This window comes from Stegostoma tigrinum, chromosome 42 (assembly GCF_030684315.1).
Source record: "Stegostoma tigrinum isolate sSteTig4 chromosome 42, sSteTig4.hap1, whole genome shotgun sequence".
In the NCBI taxonomy this organism is placed as follows: Eukaryota; Metazoa; Chordata; class Chondrichthyes; order Orectolobiformes; family Stegostomatidae; genus Stegostoma; species Stegostoma tigrinum.
In genome coordinates this window covers 2,828,941-2,843,860 of record NC_081395.1, presented here as the reverse complement: position 1 = coordinate 2,843,860, position 14,920 = coordinate 2,828,941, and the positions used below count along the sequence as shown (strand labels likewise).

Genomic DNA, 14,920 nt, shown 5'->3' with positions numbered 1-14,920 from the left:
TTTAGTTTTTAATTAGAGTCAGAGAGATGTACAGCACGGAAACAGACCCTTCAATCCAACTGTCCACTTCGACCAGATATCCTAAATGAATCCAGTTCCATTTGCCAGATTTTGGCCCATGTCCTTCTGAACCCTTCTTATTCATATACACATCGAAATGTCTTTTAAATGTTGTAACTGTACTAGCCTCCACCACTTCCTCTGGTGGCTCATTCCACACACACACCACCCGCTGTTTGCTTTAGTGGTGGGTGAGCACTTTGGAGAGAGTGACCAAAATTCGGTTACGTGTAGGTTAGCGATAGAAAGGGCTAGGAACTTGCCACAGGGCAAGAGTTAAAGATAGGGGAAGGGCAATTATAATGCGATTAGGCAAGACTTAGGAGGCATAGAATGGGGTAGCAAAGTGCAGGGGATGGGGACAATCGAAATGTGGAGCTGGTTTAAGGAACAGGTATTGCGTGTCCTCGATAGGTATGTCCCTGTCAGGCAGGGAGGAAGTGATAAGGCAAGGGAAGCGTGGTTTACTAAAGAAATTGTATCTCTTGTTAAGCAGAAGAGGGAGGCTTATGTGACAATAAGATAAGATGGTTCCGATGAGGCGATAGAGTGTTACAGATTAGCTAGGAAGGATTTAAAGAGAGACTTAAGAGGAGCAAGGAGGGGACATGAGCAGACGTTGGCAGGTAGAATAAAGGAGAACTCTAAAGCTTTCTATATGTGAGGAATAAGAGGACACCTAGTTTAGGAATAGGGCCAAAGACAGAAGTGGGAAGTTGTGTGTGGACCTTGTGGAGATCGGAGAGGTGCTAGATGATTATTTCTCATCTATTTTCACTGAGGAACAGGAGAATATTGTAGAGGAGAAGACTGAATTACAGGCTTCTAGAATTGAAAGGATTGAGGTTAGTGAGGAGGAGGTGTTATCAATTCTAGAAGCTGTGAAGGTAGATAAATCCCCAGGGCCGGATAGGATTTTTCCAAGGATTCTCTGGGAAGCTCGGGAGGAGGTGGCAGAGCCTTTGGCCTTGATCTTTGAGTCCTCATTGTGTACAGGTTTAGTACCAGAGGACTGGAGGATCGCAAATGTTGTGCCCTTGTTCAAGAAGGGCAGTAGGGATGACCCAGGTAATTATAGACCTGTGAGTCTTACATCTGTTGTAGGAAAAGTTTTGGAAAGGATTATAAGAGATAGGATTGAGAATCATCTTGCAAGCAACAATTTGATTGGAGATAGTCAGCATGAATTCATCAAGGGCAGGTTGTGTCTCACAAACCTGAGTTTTTTGAGAAGGTGACCAAGCATGTGGATGAGGGCAGGGCAGTTGATGTGGTGTACATGGACTTCAGTAAAGCCTTTGATAAGATTCCACATGGTAGGCTATTGGAGAAAATACGGAGGCACGGGATTGAAGGAGATTTAGCAGTTTGGATTAGAAACTGGCTTTCTGTAAGAAGGCAATGAGTGATGGTTGATGGAAAATATTCAGCCTGGAGTCCGGTTACTAGTGGTGTGCCTCAAGGATCTGTTTTGGGACCACTCCTGTTTGTCGTTTTTATAACGGACTTGGACGCAGGTGTAGGTAGATGGGTTAGTAAGTTTGCAGATGACACTAAAGTCAGTGGAGTGGTGGACAGTGTGGAAGAATGTTGCAGGTTGCAGGGAGACTTGGATAAACTGCAGAATTGGGCTGAAAGGTGGCAAATGGAGTTCAATGCAGATAAATGTGAGGTGATTCACTTTGGGAAGAATAATAGGAAGGCAGAATACTGGGTCAGTGGAAAGATTCTTGGTAGTGTGAATGTGCAGAGGGATCTTGGTGTCCATGTACATAGATCCCTGAAAGATGTCACCCAGGTTAATAGTGCTGTTAAGGCGCCTTACAGTGTGTTAAGTTTTATTGGTAGAGGGATTGAGTTCCGGAGCCGTGATGTCATGCTGCAACCATACAAAACGCTAGTGCGGCCTCACTGCGTGCAGTTCTGGTTGCCCCATTACAGGAACCATGTGGAAGCACTGGAAAAGGTGCAGAGGAGATTTACCAGGAATGTTGCCTGATCTGATCTCTAATAAAATCATCGTTTTATAAATGTCTATGAGGTCATCCCTCTGCCTCTGACGCTCCAGGGAAAATAGCCCCAGCATATTCAGCCTTTCCCTGCAAACCCTCCAACCCTGACAACATCCTTGTAAATCTTTTCTGAGCCCTTTCAAGTTTCACAACATCCTTCCTCCAGCAGGGAGGCCAGCACTGCAGAGTATTCCAAACGTGGCCTAATTAGTGTCCTGTACAGCTGCAACATGACCTCTCAACTCCTATATTCAAAGCACTGACCAATAAAGGCAAGCATACCAAACACCTTATCCACTATCCCATCTACCTGCGGTCCCACTTTCAAGGAACAATGAACTTGCACTCCAAGGTCTCTCTGTTCAGTAACACTCCCCACTCCCCTTAGTTGTATAAATCCTGCCTTGATTTGCCTTTCCAAAATGCAACACCTCATATTTATCTACATTAAACTCCGTTTGCCACTCCTCGGCTCCTCGGCCCATCGGCCCATCTGATCAAGGTCCCGTTGTACTCTGAAGTAACCGTCTTCGCTCTCCACTACACCTCTGACTTTGGTGTCATCTGCAAACTTATTAACCATATCTCCTATGTTCACATCCAAATCATTTATATAAATGATGAAAAGCAGTGGATCCAGCACCAATCCTTGTGGCACATCGCTGGTCACAGGCCTCCAGTCTGAAAAGCAACCTTCCACTACCATTCTCTGTCTTTTACCTTCAAGCCAGTTCTGTATCCCAATAGCTAGTAATTGTTCCTTCTGAATAGTTAAAATAGAATAGTAAGACTGTCTGCACCCAATCGTCACATGGTCCAATAGGTCACTCCATGCACCTAGTATGAATGGAATTCCTAGCAGACGCAAGCCTTTCAGCCCATCTGCTCAGGTCCCACCCCTTCCGTCCAGCACATCCCCCCTGCCCATATCCTCACTTCCTCTCCCCTTCTTTTCAGCATCTTGTTAAATGTATCAATAACTGTTCACCTCAAGATTCTATGTTGGAACAAGTTCCACATTGTCTGAGTAAAGACGTTTCTCCTGAATGGATTTATTAATGTTTTATATTGATACCATTTGGTTCTAGTCATGAATACCCTCCTCACCAAGTTGAAAAGTCTCTGTACACTGCTGTTGCTCTTTCAGCCTTTCTGTTTGTACAGGAAAATACCTCACTCTCTTCAGCCTTTCCTGACAATATCATTCCAGTAAGCCTCTTTTGCAGTTTCTCCACTGCCTTCACCTTACAATCTTGAGTCTAGAACTGATCCCAGAGCTCCTAGAGAGGAATAACCAAGGCACAAATGCAATTTTTTCAACAATTTCCCTGCCTTTCAAGTCCATCCCTCTAGAAATGAACCCCAGTGCTATGTCTGCACTTTAATGAATACCTTAACCTGCATCACTGCTTTTCATGACTATGTCAGTTCTACCATCATTTCCAGCCCCAGCCAAACCCCAATCCCTCTCTACTCCTTGATCTCATTTACATTCTTACTTTTTAAAGGATATGAGCATTTTATTCCTCCAGTCAAAATGTGAAATATTAATGATCTTGCAAGTACCTTTAGACATTCTGTCACTAGTTGCCAGGATTCCCAGTTGACTTCCTCGGTTTCTTCCTACTCAATAAGACAATAAGAAATGCCTCCTGATGACTGACTGATTAAACAGCCGTCTTTCTCTCTCTCCAGCTGCATAAACATTGGGCCTGCTTTCCAGGCTACGATCCCTGACTTCCTGGACACATCCCCAGGTGAACAGGACGTACATGAAGCAGATTTGGTGTGGAAGCCTTGGAAGGAATTAATGGAAAATGAAGAAGTGCAACAGAAGGGTAAATTAACACTTTTTCTTTTACTCACTATCTACCACTGTACCTCGTAATATTTAAAATAGGTGGCAGTCTAGGTTGGCCATTTACTATCAGTGTCCATTTCAAAGTTGTTGCTCACAAGCCGAGTGCTGTGTATTTTCAAGGGCATACCAGCTGCATTTATGCACTTGTTCACACCTTGATAAAGGGCAGTCAGTCCCAGGACATACAGAAGAATAGAAGCTGGTAGCTGACATCTGACCCTTTGAGACTGTTTCACCCTATTTAACTAAATCATGGTTGTCCCTCAAACTTATCCTCACTTTCTTCAAATATTGCCATATCCTTTAATGTCCAAAATCCTGACAACTCCAGTCGTGGGTATTTTGCATGACTTAACATCCATAACCCTCTGGGTTAAGAATTCCAAAGAATTCACATTGGTCTGAGTGAAGAGACTTTCCCACGCCTCAGTCCTAAACGGTCAACTTCCCGACCCTGAGTACATGCCTCTGGCTTTTGGACTGTACAGACAGTGTTAACAGCTCCACATTTCTAAGGCCATAAAGGCAGGTTTATGAACCAATTCATACTTCCTTCAGGAGGACTGATTTTTTTTATTTCAAAAATATATTTTATTCATAAATATTTCCTGAAAGTCATTTTCTGCACATGCGGGGAACTATTTGCATTCGTTTTGAGATGAGAGGGTCTGACAACTGTATGGATCTACATTATACTTTATACAAAAACCTCAGACAGGGCTCTTTCCCCACTGCACCTTGACAGCTGCTGCCCCAAGCTTTACTATGTCCCTCAGCACATGGTCCTGGGCCATTGAATGTGCCAGCCTGCGCCATACCATCAAGGTCAACTCTTTACACTTCCTAATGGACTAGGGGTCAAGGGTGCTTTCCTCTCAGGTGAACTGAACACAACAACAAACACATGTAAAAGGAACACCCAACCTGTGGCTTATTATGTTTTTGCCCCTTTAAGTGATTTGTACTGAACATTAACTAATACTTATGTAAAACTGCAGGCAGAATAAAACTAGAAAACCACATCAATAAGGTCATTCTGCTTTCACTTTCAGCTGTGATTCAGTAGATCTCTCCCTCAGCTCAGAGTTAGCAGGTCATACATTTTAATCCTACTTCGCGGACTGGAGCACAAGAATCAAGGCAGCCCCCTTAGTAACTGTGTTAGACTTTAAAGTGAGGGCCTCTTAAATAGACATGGAAGAACCCAATGACACTGTTGCAAGTATATTCCCTGCTTTCCTGGGTTCAATATGCATCCCTCAAACAGCATGGATCAGATTATATGAGCTGAACTGGACCAACCATACAAATTTTGCACTACATAAGCAGGTCAGAGACTGAACATTTGATAGTGAGTAACCATGTCCTAACTCCCCAGATCCTGTCCACAAGGCTCAAGTCAGGAGTACGATGCAGTACTCTTCACTTGCCTGGTGGATAAGTGCATCTGCAGCAACATTCAGGAAGCTCAACAACATCCAGGACAAAACAGCCTGCTTGACCAGCACCCCATCCACCACCTTACTCTCTCTCTGTCCTTCACTGATGCACAGTAGCGGCAGTGCAGACTAACTAAAAGACGCACTGCAGCAACTCAACAAGAGCTGTTGAACGCTCTTTCAAACCTACATTCTTTACCACCTAGAGGTCAAGGGCAGCAGATACATGGGAACAGCATCAATGCGAAGTCACTCACCATCCTCACTTGGAAATGTATCGCCATTCCTTCACTGTCACTGGATCAAAATCCTGGAATTCCCTTCCTAACGGCATTGTGGGTCCACCTACAGCTCTCAGGCTGCAGTTGTTCAAGGCGGCAGTTCACCGCCACCTTTTCAAGGTGCAATTAGGGTAGGGCAATAAACACTGGTCCAGCTGACATCCCATGAATGAATATATAAAACAGTTATCTGGCCATCATCAAATTGCTGCTAAAATAAAAAGCAAATTGTGGATGATGCAGATCTAAAATGAAGTGAGGTTCTTGCTGGGGAAACTCAGCAAGTCTGGTGACGTCCATGAAATCGCTTCACTTTTTCCACAGCGTAAAATCATAACTTTTCCAGCTCCTTCAGTTCTGAAGAACAGTTATTTTGGAATCAAAACATTAACTCTGTTCCTTACCCCACAAATTCTCCAGCACGTTTTTTATATCAGGTTGTTTCCTGTGAGTTTCCAGTGTGTAGACTGCTAGGTTTCCTGTATTATAATCATGAGTACACTTCATAAGTACTTCACTGCTTGTGGCTTTTTGGAACGTCCAAGGTCATGAAAAGCACTTAAAAATGTATAAGTAAAACACTACAGCGGGTGAAATAAAGACAGGAAATGTTCAGTAGGGCTGGTAATGTCTAGAGCTGCTGTAAGATTGAAGCATTTCTGGAAAACAAAGAGGCTTGATGAATCAGGATACAAAGAACTGCGTATGCTGGGAAATATGAAACAAAACAGAAATCACGAGAGAAACTCTGTAGGTCTGGCAGCACCTGCAGAGAGAGCGAGCAGAGTTAATGTTTCAAGTCCAGTTACCCTTCTCCTGAATCTCCTCAGGCCATTCTGAAGAAGGGTCACTGGGCTCAAAACATTAACTCTGCGTTCTCTACACAGATGCTGCAAATCTGCTGAGTTTCTTCAGCAATGTTTTACACGAGCCAAGAGTTGATCTCATTTCCTTTAATGGAAACCATTTTGTGAATCCTTTCCAATGGTTTGCTCTGTGCTTTCAGTGGAGGATATATTGAACATGGCCTGTTCCAGTGTGCTGCCTGGGGGAGGACTCAACCGGGAATTCACCCTACATTGTCTCTCCGAGTTAAATGGAGACATCATGGTAAATATACACACCTTACTTTTCCTGGAAATTATTCTGGCATGCAGTAATTTGTGATACTCTGTGCAGTAAACGTAGCATGTGAACAGGTAACCTTGGGCTCTGTGGTTCCCAAAATTCTCTGGCACTAGGAGTATGAAATCTTTGTTGAGTCCAAGTCCAGGTTGGGTGATTAAGGCCTACATAGTGAATGTGGCTAGGTAAAGTTTTGATACCAAACAACCATATCTACAGGATCAAGATGCTGACTGGCTTTATATAATTTTCACCAACCTGTTATGGAGTAATGGGGACTTGAACCCAAGCCTTCTAGCCCAGAGTCAAGGACACTCCCACTGACAGCTGAGGCTTAATCCAGAGATTCATAAAGCTTTAGCATAATTGTCATTCCTTTGTGGCACTGGATTTGGGAGCCATGAAGTAATCGGCAATTTCAGCCTAATCTGCTTTTCATCGGAATGGTCCGAGGCTGGGAATACCGTAACTCGCCTCCCGACTCCCACCGTCTACAAGGTACATGTCAGGAGTGGGATGGAATACTCCCCACTTGCCCCTGGATGGGTGCAGCCTCAACAACACTCAAGAAGATCGACACCATCCAGGACAAAGCAGCCCCCGCTTGATTGGCACCATATCCACAAACATCCCACTCCTTCCACCACCGACGCTCAGTAGCAGCAGTGTGTACCATCTAAAAGATGCCCTGCAGAAATTCACCAAAAAGATCCTCAGGCAGCAGCTTTCAAACCCACAACCACTTCCATTTGGAAGGACAAGGGCTTCAAATGCGTGGGAGTGCCACCACCTTCACCTGGAAATATATCACCATTCCTTCATTGTTGTTTGATCAAAATCCCAGAATTCCCTCAAATGGCATTGTGGGTCAACCCACAGCAGATGGACTGCAGCTGTTCAAGACAATAGCTCACCACCACCTTCTCAAGGGTAACTAGGGATGGGCAATAAATGTTGGCCAGCCAGGGACACCCACATCCTACAAATGATTAAAAAATAGTTTGATCAGCTCATAGGTGACCTGATTGCAGCCGAACTTCAATTTGCTGTTCATCCAGTAACCTGACTTCCTTGTTTAATAAAAATCTAACTAGCGCAACCTTGAATAAATTCAGTTTTAATGACAAAACATCCACCACCTTCTGACGAAGATAATCCCATCTTCTATTGATCTTTCAAAAAAATAATTCTCATCGTCTACAGCATAAAAGGGAGATTCCTTTTTCTTAAATTCTCAAAATGTCTCTCACAAGAGAAAACACCTTCTCATTTCCAAACTCCCATCAAGCCTCCTCAAGAACGTACATGTTTTGATAAGATTATTCACAAACACCCTCCCTCAACTTTCACCTAAATTTCAATGGATAGAGACTTAGTATAAATTTTCCTCATTAGATAAGCTAACCATCGTAGGAATTTAGTCGAATGAAAATTCTCTGAACAGCTTCAGTCCCAATTGTATTCTTTGGAATAAGGAGACCGGAATTGTGCTCAGTACTCAAGGTAAGGTCTCATCAGGACCCTGTAAAGCTTCCCTACTTTTATATTTCATTCCCCTTGCAATAAACACCAGCTTTTTATTTACCTTTCTAATCACTTGCTGAACCTGCATACTAACCTCTCGTGATGACATGGACAGCCAGATTCCTCAGGACCATCAGATTCTTCAATCCTTCTCTCTCTTTAAATAGTAGACTGCTTTTTTATTCTTCCCACCAAAATGGACAAGTTCACATTTACCCAAGTTATACTCCACCTGCTAAGTTAGATTACTTTGAAGGCACTTTACCTCCTCTTGAACCTACTTTCTAACCTAGGTTAATGTCGGTGGCAAAATTAGCTACTGTGCATTCAATGCCTTCATCCAAATCATGGATATGGGCTGTAAAGAGCTGGAGACCAGCAAAGGCCATTATGCCAATTATATACTCAAAGATGGCATCTGGAAACTAGCAGCATTAAAAAAACACCATTCTCATCTTGTCCATTTTTTTTGTGCTCAAAGGCTACGCTGGAGATGCTGCTACTGAACAGTGGGGCCCGTCCACCATCCCATCCACTGGGTGATTACCATTACACAGGTACGGTATCAGAGAAACATGGCTGAAATTTTATCAGTAAGTAGCATTCAAAATTGGAATTACACAGCCACTCTTGCACAAGAATTGAAAAACAACTTCATTTATACAGGGTCTACAAAGTAGAAAAATATCCCATGAAGCTTCACACATACCACAGTGTGCAAAACAGGAGTCAATGGGAATCAGGGACAGAGCAGTACACTGGTCGGACTCATACCTGGCATTCGGGAAGGTAGTTGTGGTTTTTGGATGTTTGTCATCTCAGCTCCAAGACAGGAGTTCCTCAGGGTGGTGTCCTGGATCCAACCATCTTCAGCTGCTTCATCAATGACTTTCCCTCCATCATAAGGTTAGAAGTGGGGACATTCACTGATGATTGCACAATGTTCAGCATCATTCATAAAACCCTCAGATACTGAAACCACCCACGTCTAAAAGCGGCAAGACCTGGACAATATCCAGGTTTGGGATGACAAGTGGAAAGTAACATTTGTGTCATACAAGTGCAAAGAACGACCATTTTCAACAATGGAGAATCTAACCACTGCCCCTTGACATTCAATGGCATTACTACACTGAATCCCCCACAACTGGGGGTTACCATTGACAAGGAATTGAACTGGACTGGCCACATAAACAGTGACAACAAAAGTAGGTCAGAAGCTAGGAATCCTGCAGTGAGTAACTCACCTCTTGAACTCCCAAAACCTGTCCACCATCTACAAGGCACAAGTCAGGAGTGTGGAATATTCCCCACTTGCCTGGACAAGTTCAGCTCCAACAACATGCAAGAAGCTTGACACCATCCAAGACAAAATGGCCCCCATTGAGTGGCTTCACAAACACACTTCCTCCACCACCAATGCAGAGCAATAGCAGTATGATCCACCTGCAAGGTGCACAGCAGAAATTCACCTAGGGTCCTCAGACTGCACCTTCCAAACCCACTAGAGGTCCAAACCTTCCACGTGGACAACAACTGTAAAACCTCATCAAGCCACTCACCATCCTGACTTGGAAATTTACCCCATTGCTTCACTGTCCCTGGGTCAAAACCCTACAACTCCATCCCACGGACTGTAGCAGTCAAGAAAGCGGCTCATCACCGCCTTTTCCAATGCAACCAGGGATATGTGACAAATTCTGAGCCCAGTCAGCAACACTCACATCCCACGAATGAAAAAAAAAGACAAAATTTGACAGAACTTACATAATATTAAATCAAAGGGGCAGTTTCTATATCCTTCGTCAAGGAGACAGCAGGACAGTGGTTTTAATTGATGGTGCAGAACTTAAGTTTAGGTTGCGAGAGACAGGACTGCCTTTAGTGCTCTGAAATAAATTAAGCTTACAGAAAAGGCCAGAATTAGCGAAACACTGAAATCTGAGGGTTGCAAAGCTGGATGAGTTTAGACACATAGGAAGCAAAGGTATGGAGGGATTTGAAAATAAGGACCGAACGTCAGAGGGTCAGTGCTGAGGGAGTGCCGCACTGTCAGAGGGTCAGTGCTGAGGGAGTGCCGCACTGTCAGAGGGTCAGTGCTGAGGGAGTATGACACTGTTGGAGGGTCAGTAGTGAGGGGGTGCTGCGTTGTTGGATGGTCAGTGGTGAGGGGGTGCTGCACTGTTGGAAAGTCAGTGCTGAGAAAGCACCGCACTGTTGGAGGGTCAGTGGTGAGGGAGCACTGCACTGTCGGAGAGTCAGTGGTGACGGAGCGCCGCACTGTTGGAGGGTCAGTGGTGAGGGAGCACCGCACTGTTGGAGGGTCAGTGGTGAGGGAGCACCGCACTGTCGGAGGGTCAGTGCTGAGGGAGCGCTGCACTGTTGGGTGTGTTGTCTTTCAGGTGAGATGTTAAATCGAGAACGGATATAAATTATGATAATAATCACTATGATTATAACAGCAAGGGTGTTTCCCCCCGACCCGATTGAAAACACTAAAATAGATTATCAGGCCTCTTCATTTTCTTGCTCATGGCACCTCATTGTGTGCATTCTTACTTTTCATGGTCTCCATATCTCCACATGTCATTTGGGTTGGGGTGGGGTGTAGAGCATGGAAAGGTTTCTTGCTGTTGTTAAAGGCACCAGACAAATACAGGACAGATTGTTTTTTCTCCTGCTCGGGTCTCTGTTGTCGGATTTGACAACATGCCATTCTAAACAGAAACAGGAGGAGTAATTTAGACCACGATTTGAGTATGTTCAGGAAGTTTGGGGGTGCACCTGCTTCCTGCTGTTGTAGTGTTTTAGCACAGTAACAGCCCTGCCCTAGAACGGCTTTGTTCCAGGTGAGCAAGTTCTCAGCATATTTATCATTTCAAATTGTTTGTTCTTTTTCTGACAGGGAGCAGTAACTGGACTCCTAGTGAACGCAGAATGTTTAATAAAGCTTTTGGAGTGCACAGGAAAGACTTCCACATGGTTCAGAAGATGGTACGTGATAAAGATTTCAGAGGGCAGGGAGCTGTCCAAATCCCAATTAAATCCAAGATTCTAATTTGCTGCTACCAGAGATCTTACACAAAATCACAGACTAACACTATCAGAGTGCTGAGAGCGCGGCGCACCGGTGGCGGGTCAGTGCTGAGAGCGCGGCGCACCGGTGGCGGGTCAGTGTTAAAGGAGATCTGCACTTTTGGACGGTTAATGCTGACAGAACTGCACTGTCAGAGAGTGTGTGAGAGCGAGTGTGTGCGTGTGGGAGGGAGAAGTGTGTGCGGGCGAGAGGGAGGGGGAGAGAGGGAGGGGGAGAGAGGGAGGGGGAGAGAGGGAGGGGGAGAGAGGGAGGGGGAGAGAGGGAGGGGGAGAGAGGGAGGGGGAGAGAGGGAGGGGGAGAGAGGGAGGGGGAGAGAGGGAGGGGGAGAGAGGGAGGGGGAGAGAGGGAGGGGGAGAGAGGGAGGGGGAGAGAGGGAGGGGGAGAGAGGGAGGGGGAGAGAGGGAGGGGGAGAGAGGGAGGGGGAGAGAGGGAGGGGGAGAGAGGGAGGGGGAGAGAGGGAGGGGGAGAGAGGGAGGGGGAGAGAGGGAGGGGGAGAGAGGGAGGGGGAGAGAGGGAGGGGGAGAGAGGGAGGGGGAGAGAGGGAGGGGGAGAGAGGGAGGGGGAGAGAGGGAGGGGGAGAGAGGGAGGGGGAGAGAGGGAGGGGGAGAGAGGGAGGGGGAGAGGGGGAGGGGGAGAGGGGGAGGGGGAGAGGGGGAGGGGGAGAGGGGGAGGGGGAGAGGGGGAGGGGGAGAGGGGGAGGGGGAGGGGGGGAGGGGGAGGGGGGGAGGGGGAGGGGGGGAGGGGGAGGGGGGGAGGGGGAGGGGGGGAGGGGGAGGGGGGGAGGGGGAGGGGAGGAGGGGGAGGGGAGGAGGGGGAGGGGAGGAGGGGGAGGGGAGGAGGGGAGAGAGGTGGGGGAACAGCGCGAGAGAGGAGTCTGTGAGGCAGAGGGAGAGACACACACAAGCAATCTTCCCCCCCTTACACACACACTCTCTCCCAACTCACTCAGAATCACTTTCTCTCCCTCCCAGCGCGCGCACACACGCACGCGCACACACACACACACACACACACATTCTCACATTCACTTTCTCTCTACCCCCTTCACTCACACTCACTTTCGCTCTTGGTCCCCCCTCGACACGCACACGCACACACGCACTCTGAATCTATGGGATGAATGTGTATTTGCAGGTACATTCCATTTTGTCCAAAAAGCACTCAATTTATAGCCAGTCAATATGGCGTTTTATAAATTCCTACTTTAGAAATAAAAGCAGTCTGTCTTCAAACTAAAACACAAACTGGTTCCAAACAAGGCTTCACACGGAGCATGCATTGTCCGACCTAAAATGTCACCATTTCTTTACACTAAAACCTTTAGTTCTCTCAGGACCGTGAATTGAAAGGAATTCAGGGATTTACATTATATGTATTAATCAATTAAAACCTTCTAACTGATTAAAGATTTAACAGCATCTTAGGTTTGTTTAGGACATCCTCATCAATAGCGTGACCCTTTGATCTTTTACTTATAAGTTCTGCAGCTGATGCCACCTCCCTCACTGACACCTGAAGGAGTAGTGAGGCTCTGAAAGCTTGTGTTTTCAAATAAATCTGTTGGACTATAACCTGATGTCATGTGATTTCTGAATTCATCTTGAATCAGCCATTCTTTCACTGTCGTTGGTTCAAAATCCTGGACCTCCATCCCTTACAGCACTGTACCTACCACACATGAACTGTTGCTGTTCAACAAGGTGGGTCACCATCCTCCCAAGGGGTAATTATGGTTGGACCTTTCCCACCAGACAGGAGAAACAAACTGGGGGTGCCTCACACCCAGTCTATCCAGCCCCGGTCAGAGTCATTTATGTTTCAATGAGATGCCCTCTCATTTTTCTAAATTGGCATTAATTTCTCCCCATACAACCTGCCATCCCAGGAATTATTTGGTAGTTCTATTGATGAGAACATGAAATTTCTTACCAGATAGTGCAGATAAAGTCAAGCACTGTGGATTTAAAGGGGATTAAAGATGGGATCAGATGGGAGGTGGGAGGTGACTTAGATGACATGAATTACTTCTGTGCTCAACATTCTACGTATCATACATGGAACCTCACAGCTATAATTCCTCAATGGCTACCTTCTGTTGCATTGTTACAGGTGAAATCCAAACTTGTTACAGAATGTGTTGAGTATTACTACAACTTTAAGAAGATACTCAAGTTTAACAAGAAACATCGCCATCGACCATCAGACACAGATGACGATTGGAACAATGTCTTCAAACAAGACACTGACTGTGAGGTGAGGCTGTAACTATTACTGTGGAAGAAGTGGTCTGCGTGTTGTTGCAAATGCTCCCAAGAAAGATACAGCATGGGTCTAGATACAGAGTAAAACTCTCTATCCTTTTAACTGAAACTAAAGCCCACTCTACACTGTCCTCATCAAACATTTCCAAGATGGTGCAGCAAGCAGTTAGATATAGAGTAAAGCTCCCTCAAAGCTGTCCCCATCAAACACTCCCAGGACAAGGATAGCCCAGAATGAGATACAGACTAAAGCTGCCTTCACCATGTACTATGATCGAGCTAATGTTATTGCTGGATAAGTCAAATCCCACAAAAACCATAGAAAATAGGAGCTGGTGTGTGTCTACAATTCAGTATGATCATGCTCATCATTCTACTCAGTACCTTGGCTCTTGCTTTCTCTGCATACCCTTTGATCCTTCTAGTCCAAAAACAATATCCAACTCCTTCTTGAAAACATTCAAAGTTTTGGCCTCAATGACTTTCTGTGGCAGAGAATTGCATAGTCTCGCCACACTCTCGATGAAGAAATTTCTCCTCATCTCAGTCCTAAATGGCCGAGCCCATACCCTGCAATTGTGACCCCTGGTTCTGGAGTCACCAGTCTGCAGGAATATCTTTTCTAAGTCTTCCCTGTTAGAATTTTGTAAGTTTCTACCAGATCCCTACCCATTCTTCTAAACTTCAGCAAATGCAGTCCTAACTGATCCAGTCTGTTTAAGTGTTAGTGCTACCATCTCAGACTGAAATCTGGCTTTGAGGAATTGTATTTGATTTGGTTTTAATGAAGTGGTCTCTTACTGACACAAATGCACACAAAGTTACCAACTTTATTTTAACAATGAAACAGATACGTTTATTAGGCAAAAGAAAGGATGATAAAACGGGATAGACCTATTATAATACAAATTTGCAAAGTTTAAATATACAGTAAAAGTATAATCCCAGTCATCCCAAAACTCTCCTTCAAAAGTTTGAAGAAAAAAATCCCTTGTACAGTACTCAGCAGCAAGCCTTGTGCAGTACTCAGACCAGAACCCATTTCTTTAACACCTTGATAGATTATGAACTTTAACTCCTTGACTCGACAGTATATTCCTGGAGTCAACATACCAGAGCTTAAACAAACTTATCTTCATGCCCTCTTCAGAGTTTTATCTCAACACTTCCATTCTGGAACTACCACTAACTCCTAACTCTAAGGGAGATTATTTTACGATATTACCCACTTCTTAGTAGCACGTCGATTTATATAAGAAC

At 45.1% G+C, this 14,920-nt stretch overlaps 1 protein-coding gene across 1 annotated transcript in view; it reads left to right on the top strand.

Moving 5' to 3' along the window:
- The window catches only part of LOC125449300 (transcriptional-regulating factor 1-like), a 53,231-nt gene that overhangs the window by 35,716 nt on the left and 2,595 nt on the right, over positions 1 to 14,920 (top strand). Inside the window, exons 9-13 of the mRNA XM_048524988.2 lie at positions 3,768 to 3,910; positions 6,660 to 6,763; positions 8,784 to 8,859; positions 11,208 to 11,296; positions 13,509 to 13,652. Of these exons, the coding sequence (XP_048380945.2) occupies positions 3,768 to 3,910; positions 6,660 to 6,763; positions 8,784 to 8,859; positions 11,208 to 11,296; positions 13,509 to 13,652 (556 nt within the window). The remainder of the gene's footprint in view (positions 1 to 3,767; positions 3,911 to 6,659; positions 6,764 to 8,783; positions 8,860 to 11,207; positions 11,297 to 13,508; positions 13,653 to 14,920) is intronic.